Below are 19,421 nucleotides of genomic sequence, written 5' to 3' on the forward strand. Positions count from 1 at the left end.
TACAGAAGAATATTCTAAAGGAAAACATATTAATAAAAACGTTACATTTATACACACAGACACACGCGCGCGCATTTAATATGTATATTTTTTTTTATTCATCATTATACACCACTGTTTTAATGTTTGTGGGTATCTTACAGTTGTTGTTTTTTTTTTTTTTTTTTGAATCTTACAGAATTCTCGGATCATGAATCCTTATGGCGTAATAAAATAATTTAGAACGTCACGTGCTTCTATATAAAGCGCGAAACTCACCTGCTCCGCTTGTAGCGAGTAAGGAGTTCAGTGTAGTTAACGTTGTTGGAGCAGTTTTTACAGTTGTGATGGAGTTTTTTTCGTTTGTTGCGAGTATCCCGTAAAAGAAAGCGGATGGAGGACGTGAGAGGACACCCACCGACCGCTCGGTGGAGCTCCATCCTCGTCCTGACGGCGAGGGAGGCGGGAAAGAGAGAAAGGGAGAGAAAAGCAAGAAGAAGAGGCAGAAACAGAAGTGGTTTCGGAAGTTTGCTGCTTTCTTCTCTTGTTTCCCCACCCGAAATCCACCAGTGCTCAGGATGAGCAGGTGGAGCAGGGAGAGGTGGAGCAGGACACGGTCCCATCCAGGAGGTGCACTGATGGTAACTGACATGCTCCAGAAGCTTTGTACATCAAGAATGTCATTTACACACACAAAAAAACATATTAACCATATTTTGAAGATGTCAAAAGTATTCACCCTGCTATTGCTAATACAAGTCTGCAATATTTCATCTGTGTTTATTAAAACAAGCTCTGGTTGATGTTCCTCGCTTTAGATCAGACTTCTCTTCAGGACGTCGTAACTACTGTAGAGGACGGCGATCATCAGGAGCTTCCTTCCAGTGCTGCTGTTGTCCCTGCTGTCACTGCTGAGGACCAGCAAGTGGAGGACGTCCAGCTTCAAGATCAGGACAGTCCAGGTGTGCAGAGACAGCTGGACTGTGATAAGATAACGAGAACCGAGTCTGACTTTACGGTTGTGTTCAAACACAAGCGTTCTTCTCACGGGTTTATTATAGGACAGCGTGTTTTACATTTTGCAGCTGTAACATTTCTTCTCATACCTTTCTCATATTTCATTGTTCAAACACCACATATATTCCATATATTTCTCAAACAATTTGAAGTCATTGAAATAAATATAGAATTTAGTATGAATAAGTATGGTATGCCACCTTGAGGTACACTGTATTCATCTTTAAAAATGAATAATTATTATGTTTTAATAGACCGCATTTGCTGGAAATATTGTATTGGCAAGAAGTTGGGAGAAGGAGGATGCGGCTCCGTTTTTGAAGGGACCCGCCGTGAAGACGGCCTTCCAGTGGCTGTGAAGTTCACGGTGAAGACAGAGAACGAGCCGTACTTAAGCCTTGTAAGTAGACATCAGAACTTTCAGAAGTTTTTCACAGTAATAAAAATATTTTATTAAGTTTTTATTAAGTTTTTGTTGTTTATATATTCATGTCCTCAATGAGACGACAGATGCTGTATCAGGGTATCAGTGTACAGTCATACAAAAAACATAATTTTTCTAGCCTGAGCATCCCAGACCAGTTCCTCTGGAGGTGGCCCTAACTCTCATGGCCAATCAAGGCCCCAGCTGTCCCCACATCATAAAGCTACTGGACTGGGAGGACCAACCGGACCAGTACATTATGGTCCTAGAGCGGCCCTCGCATTGCATGGACATGCTGAGTTTTTGGGCGCATTACGATGGCCACTTCAGCGAGGAGATGGCACGTCATTTCATGCGGCAGGTGACCGATGCTGCTGCTGCTTGCTGTTCCAAGAGTGTCTTCCATCGGGACATCAAAATGCCAAACATCCTGGTCAACGTAGAGACCCTAGAGGTCAAACTTATCGATTTTGGCTGTGGAGACCTCCTTAAAAAGACCTCCTACACCACCTATAGTGGTATGTATTATTTCTTGAACGTAGTTTGGGATTTTAATGAGCACTCTGTTTAGATGGGACTCACAACTAACAGCTTTCTCAGAAGAAGAAAACCCAGTCATAGTGTAATTTGTCATTAAAATTAAGTTCCGTTGGTAGAGCAGACTTTCACATGTGACAAACGTTTTCCTGCAGGGACAGCAAGGTACTGCCCTCCGAGTATACGAGAAGAAGGCGAGTCTGACGGGAAGCAGGCCACAGTGTGGTCGCTGGGGGTGCTGCTGTTTCGGATGATGACCAGACTTTTCCCAGACAGCAGCGACATCGGTTTGATGGATGCCGATGCGTGGGAAGAGCCAGGCATCTCCGACGGTGTGAAACTTCAGTACAAAAGAACAAATGCAAAACTGAGAAAACAGTGGCTTTTAAAAAAAGTCTCTCCAAGTTTTGCAACTTGTAAACGTGTAAAATTCTCTCCATCTTTCTTCACAGAATGCTGTCGTTTTATTCGAGGTTGCCTAAAAAGTGACCCAGAGCAGAGGCTTCACCTGGATGAGATGCTCTTGCACGAATGGTTTAAGTTAGCCCCTTCATCCCTCCAGTCCTAGCGCCTTGCGGGGCTGGCAGGCCATGGTTGCGTCTGGCGCCTTGGCCCGAGACAGTAGTTTAAGCGCCTTGCTGAACTACTCGTCAGGGATGAGTGTAGTAAATAGTTAAGAGTTTATTTAGGTTAGTTAAGTAATGCACCGTCCAGGCATATTATTAATAATCGAGGAACCCAAAGGTCTCTAGAGGTCTCTGCTACTGGTGCCCGGATCCCACAGATCTATGTCACGGAAACATCAGAGGTCTCAGTCATGGACACAAAGATTCTTGGGGTCAAGGAATCCTCTCAGGGTCACTCAAGAAATAATAAAAGTTCCTGTTATTGCTGCTTACATTGCCTCTCCAATTTTTTCTGCCTTGGGTTACTGAGAACTTATCAATGAGAGATTGTCCACTAAAGCTTCGTAAGTACCACAGAGGTTAGGAGACAGGGACCCTTTCAAAGATACCCTGGTCCTACAGCTTCTTGCCTCGGGCTTCAAGTTTCTGACACTGCAACCACTGAATCCAACATACATACAATATACAAAAATGTGTTTTCATAGACTGTATAAAACATGTACATAGTGTCTGTGACCATCTTGGCAACGTATCACTGTTCATTACTCTCGGATCATCGAAAAAGAGGTAGGATGTAGGTGGAGCTGAGGTGCCTGGTCGTTGAAACTGTGCCCACCTAGCATGACAAAAAGACAATTTTGCTCCTATAGTGTGTGGGGTGCAGCAATGTGACGAAGACAGAGTCCTCACAAAATCTCTCGAGACTTGAGAATAAATGTGTTTATTCCACAGGAAAATCTGATGAGATAATCTTTAGATCCACAAAGATAATTGAGACATTACCTAGGATTGTCGGAAGAGGGGGAAATCGTTTAAAATCAGCCTGATAATCTTGTAGTGTGTACCCAGCACTAAACTAAAATTCACTGACTGGCCACTAGACACAGGCTCCAAATGTTAGTCAATCCCATAGACCCCCATGTTAGAATACTTTACCTCTTGTTTAGCACAAAAAGTGATGTTGGTTGTCTATAACTAATTTTGGCCTCCATGACAGCTGTGAAGCTGTAAAACTTTTTATTTTAACCATTATTAAGCCCCAATTAATCCTCTCGATTTACTACTGTATATTCATCACACTGAATGTTAAATAAAATAATTTAAAAATAATCTCTTGGCGCCTATCTGTGGTAATCATCTTTTTGTCCCTTCTAGTTTGGATTCTACTTTCACACAGTTAAGTGAAAAGGGTTTAATACAGTTCCGGCATCTGTTCTTTGATCACACATTTGGGTCATTTAACGATTTGTTGAGTAATTATAAAATCTCTAAATCAAACTTACTTTGTTATTTTCAAACGCGTGATTTTGCCAAAAAATATTTGGATACTTTCCCCCAGCAGCCAAAGAATCCTTTAATTGAAGAAATATTCTTGCTACCAAAATTTCTGAACCGCATTTCCTCCATTTATGACCTGCTTCGGTTCTCACAGCTTCCTCCTCTTTCTACACTCAAACAAACCTGGGAGATGGAGCTAGAACAGGAAATTGATGAGGAGCTGTGGGACACTGTTTTTGCCAAAATTAACTCTGTCTGTGCTCGCTCGAATCTCATTCAGTTTAAAGTTGTTCACAGAATCCATTTCACTAAAGCAAAATTTTAAAAACTCTGTTTATCAGAAGATGATAGGTGCAATAGATGCGTGTTGTCCCCAGCAGACCATACTCATTCATTTTACACCTGTCCTAGTCTGAATTCTTAATGGTCCTCTTTTTTTGATACAATGTCAAAAGCTCTTAGTGTTTCTGTGATACCTTGTCCAATAACAACAATTTTTGGAATATCTCCTGTTGTTGGCTTATATAAGAAGCACCATGCCGATATTATTGCCTTTGCCTCATTGATAGCCAAAAGACGTATACTGTTACACATGCCCCCCTCCCAACCTCTCTTGGTTGAAAGATTTGATGTCTTTCTTACATTTGCAAAAAAATCAAAAATCAAATTTGGAATCCTCTCCTTTCTTTCATTGAGACCATAACTGCGTTATAGATACAGAATTTTTACTGTAATAAGTTGACTTTTCTTACTTTATTATAAATTATTTCCTTTTTTTCTTCTTTCTTTCCTTTTTCCTTTCTTTCTTTTTTTTCCCCTCTATTTTCTTTATAATAAGTTGGGCTGGGAAGAGATTATTTGTATAAGTGTATTCCTTTTTTTGTGTTGTTGTTAAAAATAAATAAATAAAAAAATACAAATAATCTCACCAGCTAAGTAATAACAAGCTGGCTCATATCTGCCCTAAAGATTATGTTATATGTATTTCTGAACAATGCTGTATTAAAGTATATCAGTTTAACATCCTTTAGATTGTGAATGAGTGATGAAGCAATCATTGAAAGATGTGAAACAAAGGACATCTTAAGGATCTGTATTTTTTATTCATTTGATTGTATAATAATTAAGTTTAAACATGCTCTTGTGAATTAACCCACGAGTAATATAATAATAATAAAGAAAAATGCATAATGGCCTGTTGATTGTTTGGTAAGTAATCCAGTTCACCAACATTAAATCATGTTCATTTATTTTAGTACAACCAATGAAGACAGTAATGATCTTTTAAAACTTCATATTGCTTCTTTGTTGTTTTTAAACACACAAGCGAATTAAAGTAAAATTGTCACGCCCTAACTTCCCACGCCTACCGATCCCGTCACCTGGACACGTTCACAATCATGAGAATACTGATCACCCGCACCTGCTGTCACTGGCATAAAACAGACACTCACCATTCAGTCTATGGCTGTTCTCGAGCTTACTCACTTGATGTTCTGCTTCCTGATTCACCTGCCTGTGTGAGTTACAACTCGTGTAGGATATGGTCAGATAAGGAATGAACTTTTGACTTTCTGATTTGAACTTCGCTTACCGAAGACCCTGTTACCTACACAGAATGTGAATCATTAAAATTCTCAACTTTTTGTTTGAACTACGTCTCTGTCTCATTTACCAGAATGTGACAAAAATATTTTATGATTTTTCTTTTTTTTTTTTTTTTTTTTTTTTTTAAACAAAAATACTGAACAAATAATAATGTCTTCAGAACCAACTGGTATTTAAGTTCTGATTAATATGAACTAGGCAACATTTACATTATTAAAAATAAATAACTTTAAATAAAATTTTATAATAGTAATATTTTTAAATTGTAATAATTCTATATTTGCTCAAAATTGACAGGTGATTTTCTTCTCAGTTTAAAATATTGAGATTTCCCATTAGTACATCTGTGGCTTAACGTTATATATTTAATCTTTTGAATTACCTCTAGATTTGATTTGATTCTTTTGTCCCACTGAAGTCTTTAGTATGTTTTAGCACTGGTGTCTAGATGCTCTGCAGCATGTTAAGTGGTGTTTTAGTAATTTTTTTTGGTAGCATGTTATGCTGGAGAACGATGGCAGACAAACACAGGGATTAGTAAATGAATTTTATTCTCTCAAAACAAGGAACAATTAAAAATTCATATTGTGTGGCAATTTTCCCATCTCCACAAACTGTGACCTCGCTCCTCATTCAACCAGTGTCTGCTGCATTGAACAACACAACGAGAATGAACACGTACAGCACCATCCAACGGGATCCGTTTTTAGAACATTTTCTTTAGAACGAGAAGAAAATCAAAGTCAAACTTGAATAAATATAAATTTTCTTAACTTTTTCCCTCTTGTATTAATTTATTTTTTTGGATTTCTTTTCCTTTTTTTTCTTTTCAAGAAAAGATGAGTGCCAAGAGGTGGAATGTTGCGTTGAATGTCTGAACCGTTGGCCAAAATAGGAGTGGGATTTACTTGAAAAAAGCTTGGAAACAATTTTCACTCAGAAAAGGCTAGTAAATTTACAAACATTTGCCAAGTAAAAGCCTATCCATAATTATTAATAGCTTCAATTAGAAACTTATAAGTTAAGTTTACTTGGGAATTCCTATAAATTGTATTGACTCTTATTTGTAAATTTTACTTTAGTAATTATTAGAAATATACTATGATTTATTGCATTTTTTTTACATAAAGTGTCCAAGTTATCTTTTTTAGTTATCCTGAGTAAACTTTACTTTAAATATTGTTCAAACATTTATTACTAATGATGTTTTCAATAAAACACTGACAGACAATTTCCTTGAGTACTTTTATTTGAATTCAACTCTTGGAATGGACAAAAATGAATCGACACATTGCCAAAACATGCCAAAATAGTTCAGTACAGTGTAGTACAAACTTTGTTCTAATTTACATTAACAAACCTTTTTAGAACATTCTCACATCCTGAACAAATGAGCAAATACAAAATGTAAGTTTTAAACTGTCACACAAACCAGCAGACTGGCCAACTATCAGACTTACATTAGTAGCTTTCTATGTAAAGAGCTAACTTTTGGAGAAAACTTTAAAGCATCCAGCCCGAGAAAGATTTTCTGCAAGACTTCAAATGTGTTTCTCAGCTTTGGCGGATAGCTTAAGTTAAGGGAGTAAATGAAGCAGAAGGCACGCATTTGTGAGATTCTTACATCCCAACAGTACCTCGTTTCCCTCAATCACAATGATGATGTCAGCTATGTTGGCATCTCCCTCTCCTGCAGTGCTGCCCAGTACAACAATCTTCATTACGTGATTGGTGAAGCTATTTTTAATCACCTCTCTGCTGACATCCTGTCAAATAAATGTGCAAAGTGCAAAGTGGTTACAATACTGTACAGTAAGTTACATGTTCTCTTTAATGTCATGTGATAAGTGCTCCACACAGAGATTTGATCTCACTATTATTAAATCTGTTATAAAATGATAAAAAGATTTTTAAAAATTTACTTGATATGCTTGATTCAAGTACATTTGCATGTGTGTTTTTAAGCATTTTGCAAACATTGCCATGGTTTTTCTTGATTTAGGTTTCTTAGTTTTGTCTCTTTCTTCATATTGTGATAGACAAGACTCAATGATGGTGAGAAAAAAATCTTCTGTGGAGCAAGAACTGTTGTCAAAAATTTCACTGGTTTATTAGAAATAATCACAAAATGAATGTTTAGGAACATAAAATGATATTTCATATACTGACAAACTACAGCAGAAAGATAGTAACTAATGTGCACAAAACACTAATGTTCCTTAGACTTTTGCAGTACTGTACATATTTTGAAGTCAAAACAAAATTCATCTACTAATGTACCTGGTAGGTTTCAATGAGCTCCTCAGATGATTCTCCCAGGTAGGGAAGCAGGCAGCGAATCACAGCATCTCTCTTATCTTCAACTTGCTGTTAAAAACAAAAGTAAATAGCAGTGAACATTAACAGTTTTGGTAAACTTCCATCTTATAAATACATCTATACACTATGTGCTGAATTAATAGGCAAGTTTAAATTTGGGTCATATTTTTTCCCCAAGAACATTTTACCAACCCAAATCACATCAATCTGAATAACTACTATTGATTTTGTATTTAATCATATATAAGTGATATATAATTGTCAGAGACAGCTGAAAGTGGAAAAACTCCTTATATTTAAGTGTGCCAGATTATTAGGCATTATTATATATAAATATAATATGAATATGAATATATAAACTTGCCTAATAATTTAGCACACAGTGTATAAAGTCAGGAAGCAGCAGGATATCGGATGTGATATATATACATTTACCTGGCTGAATGAATCTAGCACACTTCGAATTTTTATGCCTGCATCCCCACCCTTTATTTTAAACAAATTTGGAGTGTAGAGGTCCAGTTTTTGCAGAAAGGTTGGCTCCAGGGGAATTGTTGTTATCCTTCTGAACTCATTCTTGATCTAAGACAAAGAAAAGTAAATATAACACATTTAAGATTTAGTAGTCAAATAAAACCCTTTTTCCCAACCACACACACACATCATGCTATACTAATGAAATTAAAATATTTAATTGTTTTTAATGAATGAAATATGAGTGCCGAAGGTTATGAGTATCTACCATTAAGCCAGCAAAAGAGGAACTAAGGTTTACCTCAGATTCACAAAAAAGAGCTGGCCATCGTTCCATGAAATCTTTGACAGCAGGGCATTGATTAATAATTTCAAATCTTCGATAAGAGAAAGTTTTCTCCATCATCTCACCAATGACCTTTTTGTTGTTTTTCTTCTGAATTTCTTTTGAGAAGATCAGCTCTCTCCTTCTCTAAAGTTTCCTTGGTTTCCCCAAATGGAAATGGAGGCAAGTAATTTACTTCAGCCTTCCGGGGTCTTTTCATGCCTTTGGGGCAAAACTTTTCATTTGTCTTCTTTCTTTTCAAAGAGTTGACCTCCAACTCTGGAAGAACAGAAGAAAGCTGACTGCCTCTTAATTTGGCTCGATAATTGCCCATCTTATATTTAATCCTTTGTTGCCACCCATACTGTCCATTAAAGGACCCTGGCTCTTTAAGGCATGGGTACTTTTCAATCAACATCTCTACGACATTCATAATCTGAACACCTGTTGGGTACGCAGTGTAACGAAATATTGTCTCAGCTAGTGTCTCAAGGACACTACTCGTTACTCTTGGATTGTTCAAGAGGGTGCCATACTTTTGGTAGGCTCTGTTTCCTTCTGAAAGCAAGAGCTCTGTATCAAATGAGAAAGTTGGTATTATAAACTTTGCCGGCCATCCTTCAGAACGGAATGAAGTGGAACTCTCAGATGAAGATAACAGAACAGTGTCTTGAGAACTGCTAGATCTGGAGTCTAGAGAACAAAATGATGTCTCACTTTCAGAAGAACATAGCACAATGGTGTCCTGAGAAGTGTAGGGACAGTAGTATGTTTCTGAAACAGCCCGTTTGTCTGACAGCTTTCTTGAAAAATCCATGTTTAGCTTCGAATCTCATGGTCCACAAGGCTGCTAGAGGACCAAATTCCTGAACGAGTTCAGTATAGTGCTCAAGAAAGTGGTGTTTGGGAAGAAGCTTTTCTTGAGGAAAAACGTCCAGAAATCTGTGTCTGTGCTCAGAAATCAGAGAGTCAAGGTAGCAAATGCTCTGCTCTGTATGAAATGGGGCATTCACAAGTTCCACAATGTCTTTTAAGGTCATTAACATTTGCCACACTTCATCATCCTGAGGTACTTTCAAGCCTATCATGAGAGGCAAAAGGCGCAACAAACACCAATTTTCATGCGCATTTCCTCCTACAGACCGTTTTGTGGCAAAATGAGCAGCAATCAAATGTGGACGATTTGTTTGGTCACTCCACTTATAAGGGAACTGCTGAAAGCAAGTGTTAAGCTCCTCAAGAGAAAAATATTTCTTCTTGATAAAGGCTTGAAATGACAATGCCAGTTCCACTGGAACAAGACCTTCAAGAAGGTCATGTAATGCATCTGGTGGGTAACCAGATGTTACATGAAAGTGATTAAGTTTCTCAGACAGTGCACACTGTTTTTTCACACCATAGCAAGGAGTGGAAGTAGGACTTGACAAAACTGTCTCAACATGCAGAGTGTGCTGCTCTTTATCTCTCCTCTGAAAAAGTCCAGATCTTACTTCTGTGGTCTGAAACTGGGGCCTGTCTGCAAGGCAAAATCGGCAGACATGAGATCCCGTGAAGTTTTCAACGAATCCTCCCACAGAATGGGCTCCCAAATTATCAGCAACCACGGCCACCACAGTGCCCTTTATGATTTTTCCTAGACTTGGAATAAAAATACCATCTTTTCCAAGCTTTGAAGATCAGTTAACAGTGGCTCTAACACACTTCTGAAATCCAAATCGTTTTGTGTCATCTGCCTTACAGAGAATGGCTAAATTAATAGATTCCAATTTTGATCTTGCGTGTGCTGGAATGTTTCCTAACACCCAATAGACAGCAGTGATTTTGTGAATCTTGCGAGAAGTTCCCAAGGGATTACACACTTTGAAGTCATCGATGTACAGAATAAGGCTTAATCTCTCAACATCACCTGCAAAAAATTCATTTTCATGAAAGTGAGATCCATCATAAAAGGACTGGTATTTTGATGCACATCCAGTATTTTTTTGAGTGACTAGGTCCTTTTCTTTGATATTCTTCAAGACTTGCAACAAAGACTGGAGTATCGGAACATACTGGAATGTTCTATTGTCTTTACTGTCCAGTATATATTCCACAGGTTCAACAACTGAAAAATGTGTTTTCATAAATTCTCTCCTCTTATATGCTGTTGAAAAAGGTCCATCTTTCCCTAAAGCTGAACTGAAAGTGTTTGATTCACACAGATTTTTGACCAAATCTGAGATAACTGCTGGATCTATGTCACAGTTATGGCTCTTTAAAGTGGACTCAACAACATCTTTTAAAACTGGAGCAGATGCAGAGGAGGATATGAACTGAAGCTCATCTACGATTTGATCAATGCACCTGTTTGACACGTTGAAATTACTTTCCAACTTTAGAAAAAGTTGACCAAACTTCTTTTTTATAATGTCAGACAAATTATCTTGTGCTTCAACCAAAGTTTCATCCAGTTCTGTGTCATCCTCCGAGACCTCCGAATCATTTTTCAAAACAGAGGGATTTGGGTATTTTTCAAGACTTCAGTTTTAAAATCTTCAAGTGAGTGTTTATTATGTTTCCTGTGTTTATGGGTAGCAAAGGTTGAATAAGTGCTTGTGTTGAAGCTGCAGTTTTGAATACACAGCTCACTACCTCGTACCTTCTCAGATGGTTGTTAAGGTGCTCAAAATATTGCTTCTCTGAAGAGAATGACTGGGAATTGCATAGAAGACAACAAAATGAAAGCACCTCTGTTGGTTTGTCTGATTCTGTGTGGTGTCGGGACAAATGTACTCGAAGAGCATTAAATGTTTTAAATGAACAAGGGCAATCAGCATAAAGACAAGGGATCGAAGACTGACAGCCAAAATTTCCGTGCTTTAGTCGTAAGTGTTTTAAAAGTTGAAGTCTTTTGTTTGACTCAAAGCTGCATTTTTTGCATGACCACCTCATGCTGTGGCACCTGCAATAAACAATTGATTTGCATACTGCAACATTAATCAGTGTTGTATGTTGAGAAGTTAAGAAGTATTGCCAACTTACCTTCCGTGACCTTGAATGCTGTGTGCAATCTGTGGAACATATGTTAGAAATATTAATGTTAAAAATAGATTTTTTTTTTTTTACAAATTTGAATAAACATACTCCAACTCTAAACATACTCAAATTAAAAACATTTCATGAGATGACACTTGCCTAAAATACGGATTTATCGTGTGCGTTGTTAACAGAACACATTAACATTGAGTTATGATTACTTGAAGAAAAATTTTTTATTCTCCCCACCACCCCCCCAACCGCTGCTTTTTCCGCAAAACACCCTGCGTATAACTTTTGTATGTTGTACATACTTTTTAAATGCTTATCGATTTAATAAATACGACGAAAAATTGTACTTTATGTGGATTAATATGGGTTTTAGCGGCTTTCTCCATCACATGTCAAGTTCTCGGCTCGGCCTCGTGTAAAGTTAATGTCCCACCCATCTCGGGGCTCGGCCTCGTGTTTCATTCTGAGTTCGTAAATAACTTCAAAGTCTTTCTAATAATTCAAAAATCATGTGAGGGCACAATTATTTATTCACATGAATAAACACAAGCCCTTGGTCGTGACGATACCATGACGATGTGTCCCACAAAGTTTGTTTTAAAGTTCACTGTACATTACAGTTCTCCGTAGATTAAATGTGTACAATACAATACAACTGTTTTCGACACAAATGGCGTTTGCTAATAACGAATGTTTGTTCGTCTATTAACAGTTAACGCGTTACCTCTCTAACCAACAGGACGCAGACAGCTTAAACGGATCTATACTTTTCTGCAAAAGGAATTAAATTGACAAATAAACAAATATTTCATAACTTACCGTGTAAAAATCACACCAGTCTTCGAGAAAATTGTCCGTTGCTTTCCTCTGCGCGCCATGAACTGAGGAATCAATTGAAGCATGTATAGCCTGTCTGGTTTAGTGGAGTAAGTTTTAATTAGGTTTGTCACTTTTTGCATGAGTTCATTAGATAACGAAACACTAAGTAAATATTATTTCGGCAGTTCCATTTGAATTTACTTATGTATTCACGCACAATAAATGAAAACGAAACCTCAAGTAGCTTATTGAATTATTCATGACATTTTTAAGTAAAAAGACAAAATATGATTTGTTTGTAAAATGTACTTACATAATTTACCTTTTATTTACAAGTTCAAAAAAACATTTTTTACAGTGCACGAAAACCTGGACCCGACCTGAATCCGTGGACGACGCTAGATCTGGGGACGGCCGAGCCTCTGGTCCACATGCACTGTACACAAAACTGCGAAAAATTCCCAGATGTCTCTATCAAAACATGCTGTATTACTCAGACGGTGTGCTCAATCCATGTTGCAGACCCTTTTCGACATGCTTGCTTTGAATGAATGAGCCATTCTATTGTAACAGAACAGCGGAGTCTCCACAGACCCAAAATCTACAGCTCCGTCTCCACATGAACACAGAATTATGGCTGCATTTGAAGAGAGAAATGTACAATTGTCATGTTCGGTTTTTTTATTATATCGAAATCAATATTGTACATTTATTGTTTTCCTTGACAATCCCTTGCTTTTTTCTGTTAATAACATGAGATACAAAGTCTCATCAGGCCACACCTGTAACCGAGATCTGTAAAAATACAGAAGAATATTCTAAAGGAAAACATATTAATAAAAACGTTACATTTATACACACAGACACACACGCGCGCATTTAATATATATATATTTTACATCATTCATCATTAGACACCACTGTTTTAATGTTTGTGGGTATCTTACAGTTTTTTTTTTTTTTTTTTTTTTTTTGAATCTTACAGAATTCTCGGATCATGAATCCTTATGGCGTAATAAAATAATTTAGAACGTCACGTGCTTCTATATAAAGCGCGAAACTCACCTGCTCCGCTTGTAGCGAGTAAGGAGTTCAGTGTAGTTAACGTTGTTGGCACAGTTTTTACAGTTGTGATGGAGTTTTTTCGTTTGTTGCGAGTATCCCGTAAAAAGAAAGCGGATGGAGGACGTGAGAGGACACCCACCGACCGCTCGGTGGAGCTCCATCCTCGTCCTGACGGCGAGGGAGGCGGGAAAGAGAGAAAGGGAGAAAAGCAAGAAGAAGAGGCAGAAACAGAAGTGGTTTCGGAAGTTTGCTGCTTTCTTCTCTTGTTTCCCCACCCAGAAATCCACCAGTGCTCAGGATGAGCAGGTGGAGCAGGGAGAGGTGGAGCAGGACACGGTCCCATCCAGGAGGTGCACTGATGGTAACTGACATGCTCCAGAAGCTTTGTACATCAAGAATGTCTTTTACACGCACAAAAAACATATTAACCATATTTTGAAGATGTCAAAAGTATTCACCCTGCTATTGCTTATACAAGTCTGCAATATTTCATCTGTGTTTATTAAAACAAGCTCTGGTTGATGTTCCTCGCTTTAGATCAGACTTCTCTACAGGACGTCGTAACTACTGTAGAGGACGGCGATCATCAGGAGCTTCCTTCCAGTGCTGCTGTTGTCCCTGCTGTCACTGCTGAGGACCAGCAAGTGGAGGACGTCCAGCTTCAAGATCAGGACAGTCCAGGTGTGCAGAGACAGCTGGACTGTGATAAGATAACGAGAACCGAGTCTGACTTTACGGTTGTGTTCAAACACAAGCGTTCTTCTCACGGGTTTATTATAGGACAGCGTGTTTTACATTTTGCAGCTGTAACATTTCTTCTCATACCTTTCTCATATTTCATTGTTCAAACACCACATATATTCCATATATTTCTCAAACAATTTGAAGTCATTGAAATAAATATAGAATTTAGTATGAATAAGTATGGTATGCCACCTTGAGGTACACTGTATTCATCTTTAAAAATGAATAATTATTATGTTTTAATAGACCGCATTTGCTGGAAATATTGTATTGGCAAGAAGTTGGGAGAAGGAGGATGCGGCTCCGTTTTGAAAGGACCCGCCGTGAAGACGGCCTTCCAGTGGCTGTGAAGTTCACGGTGAAGACAGAGAACGAGCCGTACTTTAAGCCTTGTAAGTAGACATCAGAACTTTCAGAAGTTTTTCACAGCAATAAAAATATTTTATTAAGTTTTTTATTAAGTTTTTGTTGTTTATATATTCATGTCCTCAATGAGATGACAGATGCTGTATCAGGGTATCAGTGTACAGTTATAAAAAAAACATTCTTTTTCTAGCCTGAGCATCCCAGACCAGTTCCTCTGGAGGTGGCCCTAACTCTCATGGCCAATCAAGGCCCCAGCTGTCCCCACATCATAAAGCTACTGGACTGGGAGGACCAACCGGACCAGTACATTATGGTCCTAGAGCGGCCCTCGCATTGCATGGACATGCTGAGTTTTTGGGCGCATTACGATGGCCACTTCAGCGAGGAGATGGCACGTCATTTCATGCAGCAGGTGACCGATGCTGCTGCTGCTTGCTGTTCCAAGAGTGTCTTCCATCGGGACATCAAAATGCCAAACATCCTGGTCAACGTAGAGACCCTAGAGGTCAAACTTATCGATTTTGGCTGTGGAGACCTCCTTAAAAGACCTCCTACACCACCTATAGTGGTATGTATTATTTCTTGAACGTAGTTTGGGATTTTAATGAGCACTCTGTTTAGATGGGACTCACAACTAACAGCTTTCTCAGAAGAAGAAAACCCAGTCATAGTGTAATTTGTCATTAAAATTAAGTTCCGTTGGTAGAGCAGACTTTCACATGTGACAAACGTTTTCCTGCAGGGACAGCAAGGTACTGCCCTCCGGAGTACATCGAGAAGGGCGAGTACGACGGGAAGCAGGCCACAGTGTGGTCGCTGGGGGTGCTGCTGTTTCGGATGATGACCAGACTTTTCCCAGACAGCAGCGACATCGGTTTGATGGATGCCGATGCGTGGGAAGAGCCAGGCATCTCCGACGGTGAGAGCTTCAGTACAAAAGAACAAATGCAAAACTGAGAAAACAGTGGCTTTTAAAAAAAAGTATCTCCAAGTTTTGCAACTTAGAGAGCAAGTGTAAAATTCTCTCCATCTTTCTTCACAGAATGCTGTCGTTTTATTCGAGGTTGCCTAAAGAGTGACCCAGAGCAGAGGCTTCACCTGGATGAGATGCACTTACACGAATGGTTTAAGTTAGCCCCTTCATCCCTCCAGTCCTAGCGCCTTGCGGGGCTGGCAGGCCATGGTTGCGTCTGGCGCCTTGGCCCGAGACAGTAGTTTAAGCGCCTTGCTGAACTACTCGTCAGGGATGAATCCTTTCAGGGTCACTCCAGAAATAATAAAAGTTCCTGTTATTGCTGCTTACATTGCCTCTCCAATTTTTTCTGCCATGGGTAACTGGGTCCCAAAGATCTTATCAATGAGAGATTGTCCAATAAAGTTTCCTGACATCAGAGTCATAAGTACCACAGAGGTTAGGAGACAGGGACCCTTTCAAAGATACCCTGGTCCTACAGCTTCTTGCCTCGGGCTTCAAGATTCTGACACTGCAACCACTGAATCCAACATACACACAATATACAAAAATGTGTTATCATAGACTGTATAAAACATGTACATAGTGTCTGTGACCATTTTGGCAACGTATCACCGTTCATCATTATCAGATAATAGAAAATGGACAAAGAGGTAGAATGGAGTTGAGGTGCCTGGTCGTTGAAACTGTGCCCACCTACCATGACAAACATACAATCCACCTGTGACTCAAGTCGCCTTGCCTTTAACTGAAGCAAAATAGGAATGGTTTATAGTTTTCAGATTGTATGTTTCTCAGTTTATATAACCAGGAGGCAGCCTTCCAGTCTCTCTCTCTTAATTCAAACAGGTGACTAAAGTTACATACTAAAAGATTTTTTAATCTTATAAGACTTTCAAAATGTGAGAGACCGCAAACATGAGGAGAAAAATGTCCTAGATTTCACTATTTTCACTATATAGTGTGTGGGGTGCAGCAATGTGATGAAGACAGAGTCCTCACAAAATCTCTCGAGACTTGAGAATAAATGTGTTTTCCAGGACACATTGTTTTTCCGAGCAGATTCAGTCACTCTTAACACATATCACACCACAGGAAAATCTGATGAGATAATCTTTAGATCCACAAAGATAATTGAGACATTACCTAGGATTGTCGGAAGAGGGGGAATCGTTTAAAATCAGCCTGATAATCTTGTGGTGTGTACCTGTCAGGTGTGTGATAAGCAGGAGAGCACACAACGAGTGTAAATGAAAATAAAGCGTTTTAATGTACTCAGAGATGAAAAACAATATAAATACAGACAGGCAGGCAGATCGGACAAAATCACACGCAAATAAAGACGAGATCGGACAAACAGAACTGAAACCACAGGACTTAAATACACCAGGTAAATCACTAAATTAATCACACACAGCTAAAGACAATAAACTAAATTAGGTCAGACGGAACACATGGCACACGACAAAAACAATAACAAATTCCAGAGAATGTGACAGTACCCAGCACTAAACTAAAATTCACTGACTGGCCACTAGACACAGGCTCCAAATGGTAGTCAATCCCATAGACCCCCATGTTAGAATACTTTACCTCTTGTTTAGCACAAAAAGTGATGTTGGTTGTCTATAACTAATTTTGGCCTCCATGACAGCTGTGAAGGGGGCAAACCTTTTTTTAAACCATTATTAAGCCCCAATTAACCCTCTCGATTTACTACTGTATATTCATCACACTGAATGTTAATTAAAATAATAAAAAATAATCTCACCAGGTAAGTAATAACAGGTAAGTAACATCTGAAAAACAACTTAAAACAAGCTGGCTCATATCTGCCTTAAAGATTATGTTATATGTATTTCTGAACAATGCTGTATTAAAGTATATCAGTTTAACATCCGTTAGATTGTGAATGAGTGATGAAGCAATCATTGAAAGATGTGAAACAAAGGACATCTTAAGGATTTGTACTTTTATTCATTTGATTGTATAATAATTAAGTTTAAACATGCTCTTGTGGATTAACCCACGAGTAATATAATAATAATAAAGAAAAATGCATAATGGCCTGTTGATTGCTTGGTAAGTAATCCAGTTCAATTAATTCATTAAATCATGTTAATTTATTTTAGTACAACCAATGAAGACAGCAATGATCTTTTAAAACTTCATATTGCTTCTTTGTTGTTTATAAACACAAAAGCAAATTAAAGTAAAATATTCTTATTGTTTTATGATTTTTTTTTTTTTTTTTACAAAAATATTGAACAAATAATAATGTCTTCAGAACCAACTGTTAAGTTCTGGTTAATATGAACGTAAGCAACAATTTTTATTTATATTTTTAAGTTACGTTATTAAAAAATACATATCTTCTTTGCACCTGAATGTAACTTTTTGTCTGTCAACATAACAAACAATATACAGTTTAATTTACAAGAAGCCTGCAGAGGTCCAGGAAAACATTCCAAAAAGAATAAAAAGATGTGCTACATGTGTATGCTAGTATGAATTTATTCTTCATTTGCTCAAAATTGACAGGTGATTTTCTTCTCAGTTTAAAATATGGAGGTGATGTGTTTGATTTTTAAATGATTTGTTACACTTAATTACCACTTAACATTTTATATAGAGATTTCCCCGTTAGTACATCAATCAATAAATGAATCAATCATTTTTATTTATATAGCGCTTTTAACAACATAGGTTGAATCAAGGCACTGTACAGTATAAAGTTGGAGAACACAATGATAGGGATGTATAATGACGAGATTGAACAATTTGTTATTAAATGCAGAGACGATCTCTTTAATCAATTCGACGATAATCACTAGAAGTTACGTGTCCCCAACAAAGCAAGCCAGAGGAAAGAACCAAAACCCCATCCATGAATGGAGAAAATCTGTCCACGGTGCGCATCTAGGTGTTCTGGTCTCTGATGAACATAATCTCTGGGTGCTGATCCACCATCTAGTCTGGATACAAACTGTGAAACAGATTAAGAAAGAAACGGGATTAATATTAGCGTAGATGCCATTCTTTTTACGATGTCACAAGTACATCGTATTTTAATGTTCCCAGTTCCAGCTGATATAATTAATGCAGTCTAAAAATCCTTTAACGGATTTAATAATAAAAAGTGTGTTGGTGTGTTATGTGTAGGCTAAGTTAAAAAGATGTGTCTTTAATCTAGATTTAAACTGGCAGAGTGTGTCTGCTTCCCGAACAGAGTTAGGGAGATTGTTCCAGAGTTTAGGTGCTAGATAGGAAAAGGATCTGCCGCCAGTAGATCGATTTTGATATTCTAGGTATTATCAAAAGGCCAGAGTTTTGAGAACGCAGCGGACGGGCAGGACTATAATGTGATAAGAGCTCACTCAAGTATTGAGGAGCTAAACCATTCAGGGCTTTATAGGTAATTAATAAGATTTTAAAATCTATCCAATGTTTGATAGGGAGCCAGTGCAGTGTTGACAGAACCGGTCTAATATGATCATACTTCCTAGTTCTAGTAAGGACTCTAGCTGCTGCGTTTTGAACTAGCTGAAGTTTGTTTATCAAGCGTGCAGAACAACCACCCAATAAAGCATTACAATAATTTAACCTCGAGGTTATAAACGCATGAATTATTATTTCTGCATTAGAGGTTGAAAGCATAGGTCGTAATTTAGATATAATTTTAAGATGTAAAAACGCAGTTTTATAGATGCTGGAAACATGGTTTTCGAAGGAAAGATTGCTGTCAAGCAGCACACCTAGGTTCCTAACTGATGATGAAGAATTAACAGAGCAGCCATCAAGTGTTAGCCTGTGTTCTAGATTATTATATGTGGGGTTTTT

General features: G+C 38.0%; 1 protein-coding gene across 1 annotated transcript in view; it reads left to right on the plus strand.

Moving 5' to 3' along the window:
* The window catches only part of LOC122323815 (serine/threonine-protein kinase pim-1-like), a 28,738-nt gene extending 12,905 nt beyond the window's left edge, over positions 1-15,833 (plus strand). The window contains exons 2-8 of the mRNA XM_043217926.1: positions 366-505; positions 550-620; positions 798-941; positions 1,251-1,396; positions 1,560-1,938; positions 15,351-15,527; positions 15,651-15,833. Coding sequence (XP_043073861.1) covers positions 366-505; positions 550-620; positions 798-941; positions 1,251-1,396; positions 1,560-1,938; positions 15,351-15,527; positions 15,651-15,766 — 1,173 coding nt within the window. The 3' untranslated portion in view covers positions 15,767-15,833. The remainder of the gene's footprint in view (positions 1-365; positions 506-549; positions 621-797; positions 942-1,250; positions 1,397-1,559; positions 1,939-15,350; positions 15,528-15,650) is intronic.
* The last annotated feature ends 3,588 nt before the right edge of the window (positions 15,834-19,421 follow it).

The sequence above is a fragment of the Puntigrus tetrazona genome, chromosome 19, assembly GCF_018831695.1.
Source record: "Puntigrus tetrazona isolate hp1 chromosome 19, ASM1883169v1, whole genome shotgun sequence".
Lineage (NCBI taxonomy): Eukaryota > Metazoa > Chordata > Actinopteri > Cypriniformes > Cyprinidae > Puntigrus > Puntigrus tetrazona.